Genomic DNA, 16,447 nt, shown 5'->3' on the forward strand with positions numbered 1-16,447 from the left:
AGAGTTCTGCCAAGGACCAAACAATAACACTGCATATGAAAAAGCTTTGTAAAGGGCAAACCATTGTAGCTATTTATGGGGTTATTATCTCCAGTATCACTATCAATACCAAATCCTGGAAGAAGGTGACCAACTCTGACCTAGATTTAAAAAACAGAAGAATTAGGCAAAGGGGTCCTGGAGGGAGGAGAACAGATGCGGATTTAGAGGAGAAAGGGTGATCGTGCTGGAGATTAGAAAGATAAAAAGGGAAAAATGGTGGGAAAGAAAATAAAATAAAATAAATTATATGACCGAGATCCCTGTAAGTTAAGGCTTAATGTCTGCCTTCCTGTGTTGTGAGCCCCATCAGGACCCCATGGGAGAGAAGGAGTCTCTGAAAATATCTCTAATTTGGCTGGTTGGATAGTGGATCATCAGGGAAGCAGATGAAAATTTGTGACTTTGTGAACTAATGTATCAGCAGGAAATTAGGTAATAAGAGGATTGGTAGCTCTGCAGAACCACAACAGAATTTCAGCAATTGCTGGCCATACTTGTAGACATGTATAAACAATATATCATCATGATTAAGAGTTTTACTCTGGGATTAGATTTTTTAAATATTTTGAGTCCCAAATTAGCCATTTACTAGGGAATACCCTAAGACAAGCTACTTCACCTCTCTAAGTTCCAATTTTCTTATCTATAAAATGTCAATAACAATGGTACCTCCTTCATAGGTTTATTGTGAGAAATGAATGAAATACCAGATGTATTTATCATAGTGCCTGGCATATATTAGGTGTTGAATAATTAACTGTTGTTGTTTTATTCTGCTCTCCCTGGCACCCCACTTTTCTAAGTTGCAAATGACATAGCTATACATTGACAGTTTAAGAAAGCTCTGTGCCCGTGTGCCTAGCTCTATGCCTCTTTACCACTAGATTCCACATGTGTACACGGAAGTGGGATGGAGAGTGCAGTATGCGGGTAAATACAAAATTGTCCTATTAGGCACCACCCTGAATATTGTCTCCAGAGAAGGAAGCAAACCTGGGTGCAGCTGATGAGTTAATGAGATATGAAACAGAGAACATTTCCTTCTCCTTTTTAGTTTCAAGCTTACTCTAAGGCCCGAGGTCTCTCCAGGCCAGTTGGCACCTGGCAGCCACAGAGGAAATGCCTACTGCCATGGGAACCCCTGCCCTGCTGTGGATAGCTCTGCTGCTCTTCTGTAAGTAGAGATCAGTTACTGACCCCTGAAGGGGCCAAAATGGATTGGGAGAGCAGCTGGAGTGGGAAAGTTGATCATTTTACTGGTGACTTTTTCTAGTCTATGTGCAAACCGTGGGGAATTTCCCAGGGATTCTGTAGGGAAGGCAAGCTGGATAGCAGAGGAAGTGGGGCTGAACACCATCTAAGGGGGAAGCTGGACTGAAAGTCTGGTCCTTGCTATCATGCTGGCATCTTCCAGAGGGCAAGGGAGGAAAGACAGAAGCTCCTTCCTTCCCTGAGTCAGATTCCTGGAAAGATGGTTGGCCCTTAAAACTTCATGGATGTAAACCTCATCACCACTTCCAGATCCCAGTCTTTAGGTGTCCAGAAGGCTGGGGATAGACACTAACGTATCCTCTCTGGACTTTTTGCAGCTCCAGATGGCATATCAGCAGGTGAGACCTCTGTCCTTGTTCCCTCAGCATTTCAATGTGTCTGGGACTTGCCCTCCCTTCACTCTTTCCCTTCATCCCATCATCTATTTTCTAATGATTATTAATCTGCTCTTCCCTGTCCAACCCACTTCCACCTTGCATAATCTTCCTTTATCCCCCCATTTAAAAGTTTCCCACATGCCACTTCATTCTCTCAAGTCACCCTTTCCTCTTTAATGCCAACAATCATGTCTGTTGAGCATCTAAGTGTCTCAGCCACTCCTCCAGCCACTATCATGTAAACTTGTTCTTTTTTTAAATTTTTTTATACAGCGGTTTCTTATTAGTTATTTATTTTATACATATTAGTGTATATATGTCAATCCCAATCTCTCAATTCATCCTACAACACCCGATCCCTGCTTTCTCCCCTTTGTGTCCACACATTTGTTCTCTACATCTGTGTCTCTATTTCTGCCTTGCAAACCAGTTCATCTGTACCATTTTTCTAGATTCCATATATATGTGTTAATATACGATATTTGTTTTTCTCTTTCTGACTTACTCACTCTGTATGACAGTCTCTAGATCCATCCACATCTCTACAAATGGCCCAACTTCGCTCCTTTTTATGGCTGAGTAATATTCCATTGTATATATGTACCATATCTTCTTTATCCATTCGTCGGTTGATGGGCATTTAGGTTGCTTCCATGACCTGGCTATTGTAAATAGTGCTTCAATGAACACTGGGGCGCATGTGTCTTTTTGAATTATGGTTTTCTCTGGGTATATGCCCAGTAGTGGGATTGCTGGGTCATATGATAATTCTATTTTTAGTTTATTAGGGGACCTCCATACAGTTCCCCATAGTGGCTGTATCAATTTACATTCCCACCAAGAGTGCAAGAGGGTTCCCTTTTCTCCACACCCTCTCCAGCATTTGTTGTTTGTAGATTTTCTGATGATGCCCATTTTAACTGGTGTGAGGTGATACCTCACTGTAGTTTTGATTTGCATTTCTCTAATAATTAGTGATGTTGAGCAGCTTTTCATGTGCTTCTTGGCCATCTGTATGTCTTCTTTGGAGAAATGTCTATTTAGGTCTTCTGCCCATTTTTGGATTGGGTTGTTTTTTTTAATATTGAGTTGCATGAGCTGTTTATATATTTTGGAGATTAATCCTTTGTCTGTTGATTCATTTGCAAATATTTTCTCCCATTCTGAGGGTTGACTTTTAGTCTTGTTTATAGTTTCCTTTGCTGTGCAAAAGCTTTTAAGTTTAATTAGGTCCCATTTATTCATTTTTGCTTTTATTTCCATTACTCTAGGATGTGAATCAAAAAAGATCTTGCTATGATTTATGTCGAAGAGTGTCCTTCCTATGTTTTCCTCTAAGAGTTTTATAGTGTCTGGTCTTACATGTAGTTCTTTAATCCATTTTGAATTTATTTTGTGTATGGTGTTAGGGAGTGTTCTAATTTCATTCTTTTACATGTAGCTGTCCAATTCTCCCAGCACAAATTATTGAAGAGACTGTCTTTTCACCATTGTATATCCTTGCCTCCTTTGTCATAGAGTAGTTGACCATAGGTGCGTGGGTTTGTCTCAGGGCTTTCTATCCTGTTCCATTGACCTATATTTCTGTTTTGTGCCTGTACCATATTTTCTCGATTACTGTAGCTTTGTAGTATAGTCTGAAGTCAGAGAGTCTGATTCCTCCAGCTCCGTTTTTATTTCTCAAGATTGCTTTGGCTATTCAGGGTCTTTTTTGTCTCCATACAAATTTTAAGATTTTTTTGTTTTAGTACTGTAAAAAATGCCATTGGTAATTTGATAGGGATTGCATTGGATCTGTAGATTGCTTTGAGTAGTATAGTCATTTTCACAATATTTATTCTTCCAATCCAAGAACATAGTATATCTCTCCATCTGTTTGTATCATCTATGATTTCTTTCATTAGTGTCTTATAGTTTTATGCATACAGGTCGTTCTGACCTGATCTTTCATTGTTAGTGGATAGGACTGCAAGAGACTTCTGCTCATTAATTTTGTATCCTGAAACTTTACCAAATTCATTGATTAGCTCTAGTTATTTTCTAGATCTTTAGGGTTATCTATGTAGGGTATCGTGTTATCCACAAACAATGACAGTTTTACTTCTTTTCCAATTTGGATTCCTTTTACTTCTTCTTCTTCTCTGATTGCCATGGCTAGGACTTCCAAAACTATGTTGAATAAGAGTGGTGAGAGTGGATATCCTTGTCTCGTTCCTGAACTTAGAGGAAATGCTGTCACTTTTTTCAACATTGAGAATGATGTTTGCTGTGGGTTTCTTGTATATGGCCTTTATTATGTTGAGGTTGGTTCCCCCTATGCCCACTTTATGGAGAGTTTTTATCATAAATCGGTGTTGAATTATGTCAAAAGCTTTTTCTGCATCTATTGAGGTGATCATATGTTTTTTATTATTCAATTTGTTAATATGGTGTATCACATTGATTGATTTGCATATACTTTAGAATCCTTGCATCCCTGGGATAAGTCCCACTTGATCATGGTGTATGATCTTTTTTACTGTGTTGTTGGATTCTGTTTGCTAGTATATTGTTGAGGATTTTTGCATCTATATTCATCAGTGATATTCGTCTGTAATTTTCTTTTTTTGTAGTATCTTTGTCTGGTTTTGGCATCAGGGTGATGGTGGCCTTGTTGAATGAGTTTGGGAGTGTTACTTCCTCTGCAATTTTTTGGAAGAGTTTGAGGAGGATGGGTGTTAGCTTTTCTCTAAATATTTGATAGAATTCACCTGTGAATCCATCTGGTCCTGAACTTTTGTTTGTTGGAAGATTTTAAATCACAGTTTCAATTTCATTACTTGTGATTGGTCTGTTCATATTTTCTATTTCTTCCTGGTTCCATCTTGGAAGGTTTTACCTTTCTAATAATTTGTCCATTTCTTTTAGGTTGTCCATTTTTTTGGCATAGAGTTGCTTGTAGTAGTATCTTATGATGCTTTGTATTTCTGCAGTGTCTGTTGTAACTTCTCCTTTTCATTTCTAATTTTATTGATTTGAGTCCTCTCCCTCTTTTACTTGATGAGTCTGGCTAAAGGTTTATCAATTTTGTTTGTCTTCTCAAAGAATCAGCCTTTAGTTTTATTGATCTTTGCAATTGTTTTCTTTCCATTCCATTTATTTCTGCTCTGACTTTATGATTTCTTTCCTTCTGTTAACTTTGGGGTTTTGTTTTTTCTTTCCTTAGATCCTTTAGGTGTAAGGTAGATTGTTCATTTGAGATTTTTCTTGTTTCTTGAGGTAGGATTGTATTGCTATAAACTTCCCTCTTAGAACTGCTTTGCTGCATCCCATAGGTTTTGGATCATCATGTTTTCATTGTCATTTCTCTCTAGGTATTTTTTGATTTCCTCTTTGATTTATTCAGTGATCTCTTGGTTATTTAGTAATGTATTGTTTAGCCTCCATGTGTTTGTGTTTTTTACATTTCTTCCCCTGTAATTCATTTCTAATCTCACAGCATTGTGGTTGGAAAAGATGCTTGATATGATTTCAATTTTCTTAAGTTTACCAAGGCTTGATTGTGACCCAAGAGGTGATCTATCCTGGAGAATGTGCTGTGTGCACTTGAGAAGAAACCGTAATCTGCTCTTTTAGGATGGAGTGTCCTATAAATGTCAGTTAAATCTATCTGGCCTATTGTGTCATTTTAAGCTTGTGTTTCCTTATTAATTTTCTGTTTGGATAATCTGTTCATTGGTGTGAGGTGTTAAAGTCCTCCACTATTTGTGTTACTGTTGATTTCCTCTTTTATAGCTGTTAGCATTTGTCTTATTTATTGAGGTGCTCCTATGTTGTGTGCATATATAATTGTTATATCTTCTTCTTGGGTTGATCCCTTGATCATTATGTAGTGTCCTTCCTTGTCTCTTATAATATTCTTTATTTTAAAGTCTATTTTATCTGATATAAGTATTGCTACTCCAGCTTTCTTATGACTTCCATTTGCTTGGAGTATCTTTTTCCATCTCCTCACTTTCAGTCTGTAAGTGTCCCTAGGTCTGAAGTGGGTCTCCTGTAGACAGCATATATATGGGTCTCATTTTTGTATCCATTTAGCAAGCCTGTGTCTTTTGGTTGGAGCATTTAATCCATTCGTGTTTAAAGTAATTATCAATATGTATGTTCCTATGACCACGTTCTTATTTGTTTTGGGTTTGATTTTGTAGGTCCTTTTCTTCTCTTGTGTTTCCCACTTAGAGAATTTCCTTTAGCATTTGTTTTAGAGCTCGTTTGGTGATTATGAATTCTCTTAGCTTTTGCTTGTCTGTAAAGCTTTTGATTTCTCCATCGGATCTGAATGAGATCCTTGCGGGGTAGAGTAATCTTGGTTATAGATTCTTCTCTTTCATCACTTTAAATATATCATGGCACTCGCTTCTGGCTTGTAGAGATTCTGTTGAGAAATCAGCTGTTAACCTTATGGGAGTTCTCTTGTATGTTATTTGTCATTTTTCCCTTGTTGCTTTTAATAATTTTTCTTCTTCTTTAATTTTTGTCAATTTGATTATTATATGTCTTGGTGTGTTTCTTCTTGGGTTCATCCTGCCTGGGACTCTCTGTGCTTCCTGGACTTGGGTGGCTATTTCCTTTCCCATGTTAGCAAAGTTTTCAACTATAATCTTTTCAAATATTTTCTTGGGTCCTTTTTCTCCCTGTTCTCCTTTTATAGGGACCTCCCTGTTCTCCATTATAGGGACCCCTATAATGAGGATGTTGGTGCATTTAATGTTGTCCCAGAAGTCTCTTAGGCTGTCTTCACTCATTTTCATTCTTTTTTCTTTATTCTGTTCCACAGCAGTGAATTCCACCATTCTGTCTTCAGGTCACTTATCCGTTCTTCTGCCTCAGTTATTCTGCTATTGATTCCTTCTAGTGTACTTTTCATTTCAGTTATTATATTGTTGATCTCTGTTTGGTTGTTCTTTAATTCTTCTAGGTCTTTGTTAAACATTTCTTGTATGTTCTCGATCTTTGCCTCCATTCTTTTTCTGAGGTCCTGGATCATCTTCATCATCATTATTTTGAATTCTTTTTCTGGAAGGTTGCCTATTTCCACTTCATTTAGTTGTTTTTCTGGGGTTTTATATTGTTCCTTCATCTGGTAAATAGTCTTCTGCCTTTTCATTTTGTCTATCTTTCTGTAAAGGTGGTTTTTGTTCCACAGGCTGCAGGATTGTTGTTTTTCTTGTTTCTGCTCTGCTTGTGTTGGAGGGTCTCCTGCAGGGGGCTCAAGGTGGGGTAGATAGTGGCTGTGGCTCACCACAGGGACAAGGCACTGGCAGCAGAAGTTCTCGGATGCATTCCTTGGCATGAGCCCTCCCAGCGTCCACCATTAACCCCACCAAAGAGCCTGTAGTTCTCATTTCAATTCTTACACCATCATCACTGTTATTATTATTGCCATTTTATAATTGAGGATGCTGAAACTCAGATTAAGTCATTTTCTGGAGGTTACACAGCTAACAAAGGACTGGATTGTAACATAAGTCCCTTGAATCCAAGTCTTTCAGCAGCTTCATCTCTTCCTCATCACCACCTGGCTTCTTCCAAAGTTTCTGTTCAAATTTGTGCCATATCTCTTTGTCCCTGAAAGACTTTTAAGACTGATCCTCTTGGCACTTCTCACTACCATCCAGAATTGACATATATTTTTAATTCCATATTCACTCACAGTTAAATAGTCATAAAAATTTAGAGCTGGGAGAGATCATGTATTTCATCTAGTCCAATGCCTTAATTCATCCATTATTCACTCATTCATCAACTCAATAAATATTTAATGAACACTTACTGTGTAATAGTCACTGTGCTGAGTTATGGTTGAACATCACAGATATAATCTCTGCCTGAAGAGACTGCAGTCCTCATTTACAGACATTGGAACTGAAATTTAGAGAATTAGAGGGAGTTATCCTACATCACATAGTAAATTTGCTTGTTTGTTTTTGAATATGCTGCATTTGTGTCTTATGTTTCTCCCTAGGTTGGGAGCTCTGTGGAGCCACAACACCCTTGTCTCCTTCCTTTAATCCTAGGAATCAGGACAGCTTCTTATCACCAATGGTATAAGTAAGGGTAGACTGACCATTGATTGTCTGACTATTTGTATGTCTGTACTTTGGAGTCTGTACAGTTTTCAATGATATTTTTCCCCCTTCTATGTCTCTCTCCACAATCTGCTCTTCTGAAAGCCATCTGGAGATCTAAGGTATCCTTGAATCCCCCATGGAACAGAATATTTAGAGGAGAGAATGTGACTCTTACATGTAGAGGGAGCAATTCTCATGAAGATGACTCCACTTTGTGGACCCACAACAACAACTCTTTGGAAGCAAAAACTTCACGTTGGGACATCATAAATGCAAGCATCCAGGACAGTGGGGACTATAGATGCCAAAGCAAAGGATTTAACATGAGTGAACCTGTGTACCTAGATGTCATCAGTGGTAAGTTCCAGGGTTATGGAAATATCAGTTCTCTCATGTGAGGAATGGCCCATCTGAAGATGGGGAGAAAGCAAGTTATTCCAAGGTTTAGGGCACCAAGGTGGGACTCAGCGTCTCTCACCAGACCTGTCCATCTCGCTTCTTCTACCTCTACTCCTTCTGTCAGCCATTCTGCCTTCTTTCAAGATTCTGGCAATCTCCCAGTGTTACTCCTCTACTCTATTTCACTTCTGACTATCTTTTCTACATAGGTGCAGATGCATGTTTTATGGTCAAATGGCATGTTGGATATGTGAACATTGCAAATAGTTGTATATGTTAAATAGGATCAAAAGATTGATTTAAAGATTTGCTCTGCAATTTCCATGTATCACAACCTGAATATTAAGTTGCACTCTTCATTTTGAAACACCTCTCTGTACATTCCTCATGTCCTCTGCTTTTACTTAAGAACAAATCTTATGTTTGCTTCATCTTTATTACTGTCAACAATTAGTGCAGCATGCTCAGGCACATGTGGGTTAGTCCGTAAATGTTTAATGAACAAAGCAATGATTTCATTTGCATGGCTAGCTCATTGTTATATTTTGCTTTATATTTTTAAATAAAAAAATATTTTAGAGCATAAACATACTTTGTATTTTTCTCGAGTAAAAAGAGATGTTTCAACAGCTGTGTACAAATTCCAAATAGAAACTAAAGCAGTGTAAAACATCTTCTTTATTTCTTTGGAGTAGATTCTAGAAAAGTCCTCAAGGATCGTTCCTAAATAAAATATGTTTGTGCAACCTAGCCACATTTCCATTGAAAAGTCTCCTTTGGTGAATGCTTTTCAATTCTTAAAATGACATTAGCCATGCAACCTGACTCTTATATTTTACTGACTCATTATTGACAAACGTTTGTTGAGAACCTACCAACTCCTAGGTATTGTGTTAGGCATTGGAGATATGATGTAAGGAACAGGCATGCCCCAGACCTCTGAAGTATAGAGCCCAATGAGGAAAAGGACATCCAATCAGTACTTACACAAATAACTAATTAAAAGTGTGATACATGTTCTGAAGAAGTCAGGGGCTAACTGTGACTAATAGAACTGGGAAGCACCTATAAGGTTAGAGAGGACAAAACAGACACTCTCCTAGGCTAAGACTCCCCAGGCATAGTGGGTTTATTTCCCCCTTAGTGACTAAATGCAACAATGGAGCTGAGTGTGATAATGGGTTTCAGGCCTTCTATGGGTGGGCTCATTAGAAAGGTCAGCAATGTTGTGGTCCCAGAATTACTTTTCTGGAGAGAGGATTTATCAATAGAGGAGACAGGCTATAAGCATTATTTTTTGTTTCTTTTTTATTGACCTTATGAGCCAAGAAATGGGTTAATGATAAAGGTTTTTGACACACACTCTCTGCATGACCTCTTTTATCTACTTTTATTTTATTTTTATTTATTATTAATTTTATCTATCACTGTTGAATAAATGACATAAAAAATGCTCTTCAGACTGGCTGCTCCTTCAGGCCTCTGCTGAGATAGTGTCGGAGGGCGAGCCCCTCTTCCTCAGGTGCCACGGCTGGAGGAATCTGAATGTCTACAAGGTGACTTACTTCAAGAATGACAAAGCCCTTAAGTACTGGTATGAGAACCACAACATCTCCATTACCGACGTCACAGCAGGGGACAATGGCACCTATTACTGCATGGGCATAATTCAGCAGATACTCCATACTTCTAATCGCCTCAGCATTAAAATAAAAGGTAAGTTGGTGAAGTAAAAGGAAGGAGTTCATAGCAGGGGAAAGGAGAAAGAGCATTTGAGCCTAAAGTGATAGCAGCTATAAAATGGGGGCAGCTGTGATCCCTTGGAAAGTCTATTAGACTTGCAATGAGGGGACCAGGGGTAGAGTGTATCCCTCAGTCTGTCTTAGATTCCTTACTTGTTCAATGGCAACAGTGATACCTGCTCACATGGAATTTTTATAAATATTAAATGTAATATTTGTGAAATGGATTGTTAAATACTAGCCAAGCAAAGTCATCTGTTGTTCCTGGGGAGAAATTTATATTTAACAAATTGAAAGAGAGTTTCAAAGTTGAAGGAACAAAAGTTATAAAGAGCTTGAAGAGTCTATTCTAGCCTAGGAGGGATGGGAAAGGAAACCAACAAGTCAATAGGCTGTGTGCCTGTGAATTAGGAGATGAGAGAGAGGGCTTGATGAGGAAAGAATAGGCAGGTGGGCTACCTCTCTAGCCAATGAAGAAGGCTGCTCTTTCCAAACTTCATATAAAAAAGTAAGACTTTGAAATATTTGCCTTGCAATGAAGAAATCAGACTTTTGCTTGGTGGACTTTGCTCATGCTAATATCTTAAAAAGCATGAGACCAGAAGCCAGAATTAAGCTCTAATGGTTGCTCTCTGTTCACTAATTTGAGACCTGTTATTTTATTGTTGCTGGGCTTCTAGTACCCTTATCTGTAAAATAAAGGATTTGGACTAGACTCCACTAGAATCACTTGGGAAATTAAAAAAAAAAATTGATATCTGTATATCATCCCTTGAGATTCTGATTTAATTGGTTTGGAATGAGGCCTGGGCATCAGTATTTAAAATCTCTTTCAGGTAATGGTAATATGCAGCCAGGGTTGAGAGCCATCAGTCTAAGTGATCTGTAAGTAATTTCTGGCTGTAATATTCTAGGGTTCTATAATTCTAGAGCAATCACAAAAAAATCAGTACTTTGCAAATAGAGTAACGGAATCACAAAACAGTGGAATTGGAAGGCAACTTAAATATGATCTAGTCTAATATCTTCAATTCACCCAACAGACATGCAATAAATGATGACTGATTGATTGATTGATTGACAAATAAGGCACTGGTGACCCCCTGCCCTCATTCTGTCTCCTTTCCACCTCTGAATCATATGTGGATGTTGGTCTTGTCAGCTCCAAAGACGTGGCCATCTTTCCTATGACCTTTCCCCTTGGGCATAATGGCTAGACAAACCATTAGACAGGGGCTGTGGGGGAAATACTCAGGATTCCCTAGGGCTCCAGGGAGCACAGACTGAGGAATTCAAACTCATGAGTGTTTTCTCTCTGCTTCTGGATGGCATATCATGCTAGAAAATGAAAGACCATGTTGGGTCCTTCTCTGAGGGAGGATGACACCCTTAAACTCATTTATCAGTTTCTAATATGAGTTATGTTTCTTGTTGTTGATTCCACTCCAGCTTCCCGAAGCAAATATTTCTGGCTACAGTATCTTATCCCATTGTTGGTGAAGATTCTGTTTGTTGTGGACACAGCGTTGTTTATCTCGACCCAGCAGCAGTTCACATTTCTCTTGAAGATTAAGAGAACCAGGAAAGGCAACAAATTTATGGACCCACAGCCCAGACCAGAACCCCCAAAGAACTGATGTTACTGCTCAAGAAACATCTGCAATAGCAATTTCTTTCTGGCATTAGCAATTGCTTCTTAATTGTTAAACACATCTCACAAGGTACCAAGTGCACAAGGCTTTATAGAACTGCTTCATTAAACCAATCAAAACTGGTCAAGTTGCATGTAATAGTAAGTGCTCAATAAACATCATTTAAATAAGTAAAAGAATGAATAGATTCATTTATTAGTATTAAAAGAGACGTACAACTTGAATAAAAGAAGTATGAAACCACATAACATGACGTTCCTAAGTATTTGAGCCTTGCTAATTTCTTTTCTGCTTCTAGAGGCAAGAACCATGAAGGTCTAGATTAGAAATGTTCTCTCTTCTAATGTTATCTCCATTGTAAGTCTGATCTAGGAATGAGAAGACATGGTAGAATGCTGATGAAGTTGATCATTTTTATGCTCTCTCTTCAACTTACTATCATATGAACTTCTAGTTCTTGGCAGAACCTGGGGCAGCCTTGAGCCATAGGTCTCTGGGGATGAGGCTCAGTCTAAGATTTCCCTGTGATTGTTTCACTCCTCTAATATCTCCCCAATTTAAATCTTGTATACCCTCTTACAGCACCGGAATTAAGCATCTTAGTGAAATTCTAGCAAATAATAATCATGACTCTCACTCTGAAAACAATCCAGGACTGAATAAGATCTCAGACAAAGACACAGTCTTTGCTCCCCCACCCACACCCCACCTCTGCTTATGGAGACAGTTATAGTGGGGGCCTGGGGAAAGCATTAGGGAGGAGAGGCAACATACTATCAGTGCTGACCAAGAGTTCACAACAGGCAATGGAGGATCAGAGCACCTTTAGTTTACCTGTGTTTTCGAACAATTAATAACGTAACATAAGGATGAAGTGAACTAGGGGAAAATTTGTAAATATCCATGAGACTGACAAGGCCCATTTTCTCTGAAGGATGTTTGGGGCCATAAAGCAGAGAATAATTATTAAAGCTTTTAAAAATATATATAGGTATTTGTTGTTGAGGTGGGGAAAAATTTCCCCTTGACCTCTCTTGAGCTTTTGTGGCTGAACTAATAATAAAATTTACACAAGACAAATTAGCAAGAGAAAAAGAAATACTTTTTAATTCATGTGCACAGAGGTCTCATAGAAATGGGACCTAAAATGTGGTCAAAGCAGGCAGCTTTTATACTTTTTAGACAAAGAAATGATACATTTGAGAGGAATTGACAGGACAAAGAAGCTTAGAATTGGTGTGCTCAATTCGTGAAGAATCTAAACAGAGTTTGGGCTTGAGGTGGTAAATAAAATAAGTAACAAGTTTGTTTATATAGGCTTCTAAGCCCCGAATTCCCTCTCTCTGGCAGTAAGGGTGTCCTTCTATCTCCAGATGCAAGGAGTACACCTCTCATGTGCGAGATTTATTTCCTACTTTCAGGAAGACAGAAATATATATGGAGGGCTTCCCTGGTGGCACAGTGGTTGAGAGTCCATCTGCCGATACAGGGGATGCGGGTTCGTGCCCTGGTCCGGGAGGATCCCACATGCCACGAAGCGGCTGGGCCCGTGAGCCATGGCCGCTGGGCCTGCGCGTCCGGAGCCTGTGCTCCACAACGGGAAAGGCCACAAAAGTGAGAGGCCTGTGTACCGCAAAAAAAAAAAAAAAAAAAAAAAGAAATATATATGGAAAAGAATATGAAAAAATATGAGGATATATCCTTTTTCATATTCTTTTCCATTACGGTTTATCACAGGATATTGAATATAGTTCCCTGTGCTATACGGCAGGACCTTGTTGTTTATCCATTCTATATATAATAGTTTGTAACTGCTAATCCCAAACTCCCAATCCATCCATCCCTGATTCTTAAGTAACTTTAATTCAAAATAATCAATATGTCATTGTGGCACATTTAGGGGCAGCCCACCCTGGTCCCCAACGCTGGTATGAACCTCCTTAACACTGTCTCTTTTTTTAAAATCACTTCAGAGAGATAGGAAATGACCAGATTCTCAGGGAATGGCCTTGGCACTTGGCTTTGTGTAAAGAAGCCTGGTGAGTGGAGAAGAGATTTTTCCTGCAGCCATAGGCCAGGAAAAGTCCCTACAGCATGCTCCTTGGTGTTGTTCCTGGACACTTCCCTACCTTTAAGGAAAGACAGGAGGTCTGTTAGAAGTTATAACCTTGAGACCACAGTCTTACAGAACATTCATTAACAACATCTTGTCTCACAGTGTTTAACACACAGCTATGCATCAGGCTAAAGAGCAAGTTACTTCCTCCTTTATTTGGTCTGAGGCCAAGTGACCCGGAGTTAAGAATTGAGAGAGACTGAACATGAATAGAAAGTCGAGGCTTTATAAGCTTCAGATACATCTTCTGAGGGATTTTCTGAGTCTCTGAGTGACTTTTACTTCTATTTTCACTTTACCTCCAATTCACTTTTACCTCCATTTTCATCCTCACTCCCAGCTGGCAAGGGCTATGGACAGAGCATAAACCTGGAAGTTTGAGCTGTTGTTAACCAGCTGTGTGACTGGGGCAAGTTCTTGCCAGTCTCTGAGATTTCATTTCTTCTTTGTAACAAGCGGCATTTGGACTAGGTGGTCTCTAAGCTCCCTTTGAGCCCATTTTGTCCTTCATTACGTGGGAACCCAGTTCTATGAGGTGACTCTCCAGCACAAAGGCTAAGAACACATTCCCAAAAGAGCTCTGGTGTGAATTTCTCCTTCATCCTCTACACACTGGTCTCTCCCTTCATTGTGCTCTCCCATGTATCTAAATTTCAGGTTCATACCAGACTTATGTCTACCATTTATTTCCACCTTTTTTCTTCCTGATATTCATACATCTGTTCCATAGGGAATGTGGAACACACAGTGAGTTCTTGAGTATTTTGTGGACCCCCAAAATATGGCATTTATAAAGGTGCTTTTTTATTTCAGTATACATAAAGTCTATCTGTGCCAGGGAAGAAGTATGGAGGTTATACAAATGATTAGAATAGAAATAATTCACCCCAGCTCCACCCTTGGGGCTTCCTCTGTTACCTCCAATATCTTACCAGATTGGTCTAGGCCAGTCCATAGAGCAAATATCTTTCCCATGATGGCTGTTCCAAATTGTCTGCTACAAAATGTCACAAACTCCCAATAATTAGGATTGGTTTTTGAAAATCAAGTTGGTAGCTCCCTACTAGTGGCCAATGGAAGACAAATTTCCTTGGTTACCTCAAGAGTGGAAACTCGGACAAAAGATACACCTTGTATTTTGGGAAATTGAGTACTTGAAGAAAAGCTCTGCTATTTCTCTCTTCTCATTAAATGGGAAATGGGACAAGAAGAGAATCTCCTTGAAGTCAGAGATGGGAGCTTTATGCTGAGAATGGCAGAGGTACTCGCCAGCCTGGGTGCCCAGAGAAACTCAGAGAGTATTATTGTTTCCCTGCCTTAAGTTGTCTACCAGCCCTGGACAGTTAGTTACCAAGCCCAAGTCCCTATCGGGTGCCTTATCAGAAACTGACACTGGTCATCAGACCTTTACCTAACAGCTTTATCTAGACTAAGCAGAACACAATGCAAAAAAAGTTTTTCTTAACTGTTTTTGGCAATTCTTGGCTATCCTAACAGAAATAAACTGACTCTATCATTGCTAGAAATCTGGTCACAAAGGCAAAGATATCTTTTATCTCTGGTCAGATAGCACATGCCAGTGTTTCTTGGCAAAGCAAGACATGTTAGCTTGACTTAGAAGATTTGTTAATTTCCACTGCCTTGTCCTATCTTCAGCACCCAGCTAACTTCATGACACTCTTACAAGTGATATCTTGCCTCTGCAGCGTCACCCCATGGGATCAGCTGGATTCTAGAGACGGCAAGAACTGGGTTTGAAACTCAGGTTATACCTGTTCTTCAGTATAGAAGGCCAGAGTGAAGTGGAAGGATGAGGGAGAGAGGACCAGGGTATACACCTTCACCTTCTGTGATGCTCAAACATGAAATGCTGTTTTTTACCTCAGGTTTTAAGTTGGGAGTATCTAAGAAGAAATTTCTGAAGATTAACCTCTGACAGCTTAGGAACTTACTGGAAATTTTTTTCATTAAGTCAAGCTTCAGACTTCTGCTCATTAATAAATAATTTCAGAAGTTGTAGTTAAAGTGCTTACATTTATAACACTATTTCAAAGATTTAAGTCTACCCTGCAAAAGGAACTATGATTTTGCTTGGCTTCTTCCAGCCTCCATCCTCTTTCACTCCTGCACTGGAGATGTGAAAAGCATTGAATTGTTCAGCATGCTCTCCTTTCCAAATTGGAGTTTTCTCACCTAAGCATCTTGGGACTATGGACAACCCACCTCTGTGTTCTAGTAACTGGTGATTTTTTGCCTTCCCACATTTGTACTCCTCATTTCCAGGAATGGTCAGTTAGGGCAGTTCTATCCACTTGGAGAGTGTTTTGTTTTTTTTTTTTTTTTTTTGGCCTTCTGAAGAGTCCTCAGGCTGTGATGAGATATTAGTAAGCAGCAAAAACAGATTACAAGAAAGCCTTCAACGTCCACAGAAAAGGACATGCATGTGTCTCCACACTTATCTGTTAAAATTTTGCATAAATTACTCATACACCCTTAACAACAACAACAGAGGTTTTTCTGAGGTGGTTTACAAACACTTTGTTCATTAGCTTTCTAGAAACTTGCTGGATTTTGTGCTTTACCGGAGTTGTATAACCCAATATATTCTCAGGGCATATGTAGATGTGTGCATGGGTGTATAACATAGGTATGAGTGATCCAGGCAGGTAAATCTTTCCCCTATATTCTTAAGTGTATGCCAAGTCATTTTCTATCTTCTCTAAAGGAGGTCACAGAG

At 39.0% G+C, this 16,447-nt stretch overlaps 1 protein-coding gene across 2 annotated transcripts; it reads left to right on the plus strand.

The window, feature by feature from the left end:
* Positions 1–1,161: 1,161 nt before the first annotated feature.
* On the plus strand, positions 1,162–11,736 carry FCER1A (Fc epsilon receptor Ia; the record flags this gene model as incomplete). 2 transcript variants are annotated; one of them, XM_079944948.1, is made up of 6 exons in its annotated part: positions 1,162–1,216; positions 1,632–1,652; positions 7,904–8,158; positions 9,662–9,916; positions 10,779–10,827; positions 11,392–11,736. In XM_079944948.1, 6 exons carry the CDS (start codon positions 1,162–1,164, stop codon positions 11,513–11,515), a joined length of 759 nt encoding a protein of 252 aa, XP_079801074.1. In that variant the 3' UTR covers positions 11,516–11,736. The 2 variants fall into 2 exon arrangements, with proteins under 2 accessions (XP_079801074.1, XP_079801073.1); XM_079944947.1 differs by lacking the exon at positions 10,779–10,827.
* Between the last annotated feature and the right edge of the window lie 4,711 nt (positions 11,737–16,447).

This window comes from Stenella coeruleoalba, assembly GCF_951394435.1.
Source record: "Stenella coeruleoalba genome assembly, chromosome: 1".
NCBI classification, from domain to species: Eukaryota; Metazoa; Chordata; class Mammalia; order Artiodactyla; family Delphinidae; genus Stenella; species Stenella coeruleoalba.